Source organism: Limulus polyphemus, unplaced genomic scaffold (assembly GCF_000517525.1).
Source record: "Limulus polyphemus unplaced genomic scaffold, Limulus_polyphemus-2.1.2 Scaffold1791, whole genome shotgun sequence".
Taxonomy (NCBI): Eukaryota; Metazoa; Arthropoda; class Merostomata; order Xiphosura; family Limulidae; genus Limulus; species Limulus polyphemus.
In genome coordinates this window covers 56,602-64,640 of record NW_013667401.1, presented here as the reverse complement: position 1 = coordinate 64,640, position 8,039 = coordinate 56,602, and the positions used below count along the sequence as shown (strand labels likewise).

Below are 8,039 nucleotides of genomic sequence, written 5' to 3'. Positions count from 1 at the left end.
CATCCCTACTATCTTGTTTGCATTGTTATTGAAGGATTGATATTAGCCATCCCTACATTTACTTCCTTTTTTTTTTTTAAAGTTTTTTCTTTACTTGTTTTTTTTTATTGCAGTGTTTCAATATACATAGGAAGGTTGTGTTCATAATCAAGTTCTAAATACAATGAGGTTCCAACTGTAATATTTATTGTTTATCTGTTATTGGATAGTAATTCCTGTTTCACCCTGTACTTAATTTTTTTTAAAGAAACAACATATTTCTGTAAGAAAGCTAACTTCAAGGAGTAATGATAACATTGTTTACATTAGAATTATGATTTTTTAAAATTACTACCAGTTGTTAATAATACTTATAAAAGCAAATACTCAGTTTGAAACTATGTCACCTCAGTGAAATTGGTTGGCACAAGTTTTGGTTTTTGAGTTATCATGTAAAAAAAAAAGCAGAAGGAAGAAGAAAAGGAAGTTCAAACTTTTTGCTACAATACTTACAGACATTCTCAGAACTTGTGACTCAGTCATTACACGGATATTGTTATAAAAGAAAATACTGTATAGTATGTAACGTTCTGATAACCTATTGATGAGATATTTAAAATACCATTTTGATGAACAATCCAAGTTATCCCTACATAGGCAGTGCTACCGCCTGCCTGATTACATAAATAAGAGTCTTCTAAAAAAAGAGCTAAGCCATAACTCCATGAATTGAGTTTGGCATATAAACTTCTACTGTGTCCTTAAATCAGAATAACTGTTTAATAGTTTAAAGTTCATTAAGATTTGCCCTCAATTTCATGTATGATACAAAAGACTTATTTCAGCTTTATAATATAAAGCTAAAATTATAAATTTATTAAATTTATGACACCAAAGACCTCTTTTTGGTGGATACAGTTGGTTTTGCACTAAAATTATTAAGAAAGAAATTAACACAGCATTCTCAGTAACTGAGAATTTATAAACATATGATGCAATGGGCTTAAAACCTGAATAACTGAATAATAAAACTAATGAGTACAAATGTAACATAAATAAAACAAAATATAAGTATCAAATAGTGCATTAAGAATAAAATAAAAACAAATTTGTAATTTACTTACAATATGATGGAATATAACCAATCTTAATTTGTGGTAGATAAAAAAGTGTAGGTCATCTACTCAAGATCACTATTCCTTGTGAAAACTGTTTAATATTAAGATATTCTCTTATTTACGTCACTTTCCAAAACAAAAAGAGAAGAAGAACATCCTTTCTTATAGTTTATACAAAATGATACTACAGTGTTTAAAGTTAACATTTGATTTTTCATTAAATGGGAAAGAATACCTCAAAAAGCTAAATTAGTTTTACTAAAAAAAAAACGAATTGATTTTGGAGGACAAGTTCATTAACTTTCAAAGTAGTGAAAGACAAGTGGTTTAATACAGTGTAATTCACGAGTTTTTATTGTCAGTAATTTTGATTTAAAAGACTAAAGAAAAGCAAGTTAGTCAATAGCACCCACTTGCAACTTTTGGGCTACTCTAATCAAACAGTGGAATTTGACCATCACTTTTATAACACACCAATAGCCCCAAAGTACAAAGCACATTTTTGTAGCAAAGGGTACAAGGGCAACATCATCCAGTCTTATAGTATTATATTCATTCTATTAATTTCAATTTTGAACCTTAAAGCTTACCCTGCGAACTAGGATCTTCTTCATAGATTGGTTTTACAAAACCACTGAAGTACAGTTCTTTGTTCTTCTCTATAAGCCCAGAGTCAAAAGGACACAAGTGTGTGTTACGATCATACACACTGAAATCACAAGAATCATGATGTTAGAAAAAACAGACACATGTTAAGACAGAGTCAAATCCACTTGCAATGTGTAAGGTAGGCTCTACTATTTCAGTATAATCAACGAATATGTTAGGTTTTTATGAGACACACAGCATGCTTTCACAGTTACAATGTTAACTTTATGAAAAAAATTGTATTAATGTAGTTTCTCTCATTATTAATAATTAACCATATACATATATAAATAACTACATGCAGATATACATTTACACACTGTATATGGAAAGTAAATATTCAAATTACTTTAAAACATTTCTTCCCATTATATACAAAATAATAAATTAATATGATAAAAAATGCAAAGAACCATACATTAATATGACAAAAGGACTTCATAAATATACATCACACTGAAAACTATTTTGTGTACTTCTCAAAACTGAGAAGCATTGAAAATAATTAAATAGAAGTTCCAAAAAGTTTAAAACTTTCAAGTTAAACTGAAAATAATATCATAGAAAGCTCTAGCTTTTAAATGAAACTATATTAAGCATCTTTAATTAAAATAACATACAAAAGAAAACAGATGTAAAATAAGGAATCAATAAAAAAACACAGGACAGTTATATTAAAACACAATTCATAATGGAGGAAATTTGGATGTTCAGGCCTTAAAGTTTTAATGCATACAGTTTATAAATAGTATCAAGAAAACATACAAGTATTTAACACCAAGTTATGAGTCAGGGAGACATATTTAGTGAATTGATTCCCAAAGAAAGCTTTCTGGCACTCTCTCTCTTCGTCAATTCTGAATAGAGATTTGAACTCTTTGTGATATCTGGAATCTGAACTGCTCACCAATGTGGTTGAATTTGCACTAGTTTCCCGGCTATGAGAATGTCATACCCCAATCCAAATTCCCACACAAAACACACTAGTGATTGCACATGTTGCACCATACAAGATCTAGTTTCTCAGTTCTATAAAACCATTTTTGCATGTTCTGTAAACAGAGATGGCCAAGGAAGGCTCACTGAAGCTCTTCCCACTGTTCATACAAGAGGACCACAGTCAAGCCAATCCCCTAAACACTACATCTTCATCACCAAATATAACTGAGAAGCAAGTTCTTTTGAGAGTAAAGTGTATATTTTTGTCAAGTTAACAAACTGAGAAATTTATCAGACTATATTGTTTTTAATATAAATTGAACAACAGAAACCATGACACCCCTATGTAACCCATTTAATCCCTCAAATTTGGTCTTCTTGACTCTCAGACTTGGTGTTCTAAAGCTTTTAGGAGTTTAATAACTGATACCTAATATCAGAAATATTCATTCTCTGTTCTTGCAATTCATATTAACTGAAATATTGCAGATTGTCCTGTGATGGCAACAACTGAAGTTGTTTTTGTTTACAAACACAATGTTGAAAACAGAAAGATTAAAAGCTACCCATCTTGTAAACATGAAGACAACTCATATCAAAATGGGAAGAAGGTGAAACATAAACATAGTGTTAAAATAAGTATCAGTATCAAATGCAAGACAGAAGCAAAACTTTAACAACAAAAGTGAAGGTTCAGCTCATTATTAGATGAATTTATAACTTGCACTGTTTAGGAAAGAAAGAATATTTGTCTTGAAACAAAACGTGCTTTGTTCTCAAGAATTAAAATATTAGAGATGGTCATCTTTGAAAATAAATTCAAATAAATCTCATATCCAACTGAACTTCCCTCTTATATTTCTTTAAAATCACAGCTAAAATGACAGCAGAGTTTTGTAGTAATAAAACAATGGGTTTCAAGAAGTTTGTGTATATTAACTAGTATAAATTCTGAAACATTATGGATATTAAAATCACTATTACAATACCTGAATTGAGTTATTTTATGCTGAGGTCTTTCACTAATGTCTTCCATGTTGTCTTCATTTTCTTCTCCCGTAAACAGTGATAGATGAGGGTCTGTCAGCATAATAAATTCTTCCACCTTTAAAAAAAAGAAAAAAATGGAAGTGACATATATGTGTCGCATATACACATGTGTCACATATACACGTGTGTCACATATATATATAGACACACACACACATACACGCACACATATAAGAATGAATATTATGCATTAAGCCTGAAGCATAGCCTTTTGGTTAAGGTCACAGTATTAAACAGAATAATACCACCAAGCTAAAACTTTTACTCTTTCAAGCAAATACACTTTACCAAGCCTTGGTTGACCATATTGGTACAACAGCTAGTTTCAAATCTGACTCACTAATAACAAAATGTTCTACATTGTTAGCCAACTTAACAGTCAAATATATCTTAGCACAAAAAATACTTAAAAATTATGTAAAACAGATCAGATCATAAAAACATTCTTGACAGACCATGAAACCTAAATTAAGGCTTTATTTCTTTTTTTTTATAAACCTAACAATAAAATTCAATTTAAGTAGTGTTAATCTAAGTATAAAGCTCTTGGATTAGAATTATATAACTTTAAGAAGCTGGTAAACAAAAAAAATCTATGAAATGTACAACAAGTTTTAAAGCAAATATCCACTAGACAAAGAGTAAGCAGAATTAGATTTTGATACATACAGCTATCAATATCTAACACTCTTTATGTATCTATAAAACAGAAGTTGTTCATCTATCTGTCTGTCTGGTGTCTCAAGTTGTTGTGAGGAACTGGCCGAACAAATTCATCTGAATTTGGTAGGGCAATTCAGTTTAAATGAATAAGCAGTGGGACAAACTGAGCAAGGAGATCAGTAACAAAATATGTGAAACCAATAATAAACAAATGATGTTTAATGCTGTGCATAGATAATTTTGCATCAGATGAACAGCTAATGTGCTATGACTCAAAACAGTGGAAGACATCAGCTCAAACCCCTAGGTTTGCTAGTTTTAAAACTGAAAGTAAATCACTCCCATCTCAACATTAATACTAGCTCGATAGCCCTAGTTGCAGAAGTAACACATTAGTCTGATGTGGTTAGTGACTTAAATCTGAGTATCTGTTTTATTTTTGACTTTTTGATATACTCACACATTTGATTTGTTGCACTGTCATGACAAAATGGTGTCAGTAATTATAATTTCTCAAGCTCAGTATGTACAAACTGTTTATTACCAAAGCAGAAAGAAAAGTTATTTAACAGCTGATAAAAAAAAATTATTTTCTTTCTTGAAAGATCAATATCAGTAACCTACTTAGCTTTTTGTTTCAAAGACAACCATCACAGCATTGTACAAACTGAAGAATATTCAGTAATTGTTAATAATATTTTAATTTTGAACATTTTAATGGTTTTGTAAGTATAATTGCAGCTGATAAATCTTTGAAAAAAAAGCATTGTGCAAACATCTTATCATAACTTAGTTTTAAAGTACATGTTCAGGTTAAGACCTCAACTGTGTAAATGAAATTACTTCACTTCGCATTTCACTCTCTATTTTACTTTCCAAATGCCAAAATCAAACAGAAACTGAGTTTCAATCTCTTTTTTAGTTTTCAAAAACAAAAAAACTATATTGGTTTGTTTGGGGAGGAGGAGGATATGAAATAAGACAGTTAGAAAATTAGTCTTACTTTTTCTCTTGCATATATAAACCCATTAAATATTGAAAAGTATTGACAGGGTTATTTGCACAGAATTTTTTTGCTAATAAAATTATGAATAAAAAACATGATTTGTTTTTGTTATTTTATATTTACTTTCAGACATTAAATGGGAAAATATTGCAAAACTCAAGACTTATTATTTCAATGGAAGTCGTTAAAAAGCAGAGCTACAACAAATTTCCAGTTGTTAAATAAAACACAGTAGTCAATTTTTATTATAATTTTCAACTCTTTTTGTACAAGTTAATAGGTGTTATAATTGTAGACCACTATGTAATGCAAAAGCCCTTTCATATTCAACTTATAATCATTGCAATGAAAAATAAAAATTCATTTGTTATAAGGGCATATTTTTAACTCAACTGCCACAAGTCTCAGTTTTCTATTCACTAGTTTGTAAAAACTGACTTTTACAGATCCTTTCATTAGAATAATCAGAACTTGTAAAGCTCATTAGTTGATTGCTGTTAGGAAGAAGGAGTATCAACTTGAGTAATTAGAAGTATGAGTGAAATTAAGAGTCTGCTTGTCAAATAAACTACAACTCTATTATAAGTTGTCTAAAAATCCATGGAAATTTAACCAGTGCTTAAAATTTCTACAACTCTTAAATAGTTTAGACAATGACCTGAAAAGTATAAGTTACAGTACTAAACTTTGCACCATGTTTAAATCTTTTCAATTGTCAAATTTAAGCCAAATAATTCCCTAAGTTCATAAACATCAAGCAAATTTTTATATTAATAAAACTCACAGAATTTTCCGGATCTCCAGTAAACATTACAAGGTCTGTGTTATCTAATAACTGTCCACATTCTTTACACTTTAAAGGAGGTTGAGCTGGTGGCTTGACTTCTTTATTTGTTGTTCTTTCTCTGTGAAAAACATCAAATTTCTAAGTTTAGCATAATGCAACATAAAATAAAAAAAACATAGTCAGGCAGTAGTATTACCTTGCTTTTAAACTAAAGAAAATGTGTGAGCAAGGAAATGTTTTTGTGCAAAAAATATGTCATAGGAATTTCATCTATCATATGTTTGTCTTATATGCTTTTAAAATATTTTGTTCAGAAAACCTACAATTTTTAAGCTGGATAATGTACTTTGCTACCCATAAGTGTTGATTTTTTGTTTCTAAGTAGTTATGAAGTTTTATTATTGCCTCGTCTGAGGTACAAAATGACTTTTCTGTTTCAGCAACAGCTTAGAGAAAGATTCATAGGAAATGGTGTTGAGATCCTTGTGTTAAAGTCATGTTTTTTTTATTTTAATATTACAATACATTTCAAAAGAGAAAAATCTTATATATTTCATATCTAACCATGTCATAAGTTAAAGTCCATAGAGGACAACTTCCATTATTTATTTTAGAATATTTACATATTTTACACTTAATTACTGTAAGAAGTAAACAAAAATATTGTCATAAAATTAATTAAAATGGAACACTAAGTGATATACAGCAAAATATATTTTACCACAAGTTTTTTAAATAAGAAACTAAGATTTACATTTACTAATAATGCAATGTTGAACTTCGATAAACTTTCACTAAAACTTAAGGAAACGTGTATTTCCATCCAAATTTTCTCAACTTCTTTAGTTTATATTATAATGATATTGGATCCAACATAAGTAGTCCAAGATGTTTAAAACAACATTCATAAAACTTTTGTGGAAAATTAAACTTTTTTTTCCTCACTAAATAGCAACTGCATCCAAATAAGAGCAAAGGAAAAGTTCATTTAAAGCTAGTAATGATTATTAGTTTCAGATATGAAACTTGAGTTTCCATTACTAAAATCAATGTATCCTTGTGAGACTAAACATTTCCACTAGATTTACTTGTCTAGATGACTATTAATAATTTCACCTTAATGTCTTCCAATTCTACAAAAGTTTCTAAGAAAAACTACATGTAGAGAAAGTGTGTTTGTTAAATTTTAAGCATATCTACACAAGGTCTATTCACACAAGCTATCCAAAATCTAGTTTCTTTCTTCAGGAATGCAAGGACCATCGTGGTAAGTTTTCATCCCTGCATCCTCTGAAAATGAGGTGGCCAGTTTCTTGGAAACAGAAAAGAAATTAAAGAGCTTACTTCTTTTACAAGGGGTGGATTTACAGTCCTCTTTTGGTTCCATGGTTGTAGAATAATTTGTTGAGGAAACTTTCTTGACTTCTTGCTACAGGAGCATTCAATTGGATTCATAGACCATAGGTCTAGTGAAACACCAGTCAAGTTTAAATTTGGAATCCAATGCCACAGCCAACCAGAAGACACTGTGTTGCTCATACTGAGTCAGCTGGACATGAACAGATTTCTTCAGTGCAGAGACAACATTGAAATTATATCTGGACTGCATGCTGTCCATCTCAGTCATCAGCCCATAAAAACATGGCACTATATAACTGGAGGTAACAATGTTGTGACCTTGAGTGAAATCTGTTGCCTCTTCAAAAGGTGTCGGCATTGTCACCATATCTGCAAGCAGTTTGATCATAAAATGCAAGTTCTGGTCTACCAGAATCTAGATTATCCTGGGTAATCTTCAATAAAGACTTAATCACCTTAATTTCTGAGTTCCATCATGTTGGTGTTACCA

The 8,039-nt window shown here is 30.1% G+C and overlaps 1 protein-coding gene across 1 annotated transcript in view; it reads right to left on the bottom strand.

The window, feature by feature from the left end:
- LOC106464945 (DNA (cytosine-5)-methyltransferase 1-like) overlaps window positions 1-8,039 on the bottom strand; it is a 100,778-nt gene that overhangs the window by 77,952 nt on the left and 14,787 nt on the right. Inside the window, 3 exon segments of the mRNA XM_022392761.1 lie at window positions 1,688-1,806; window positions 3,674-3,789; window positions 6,188-6,308. Coding sequence (XP_022248469.1) covers window positions 1,688-1,806; window positions 3,674-3,789; window positions 6,188-6,308 — 356 coding nt within the window.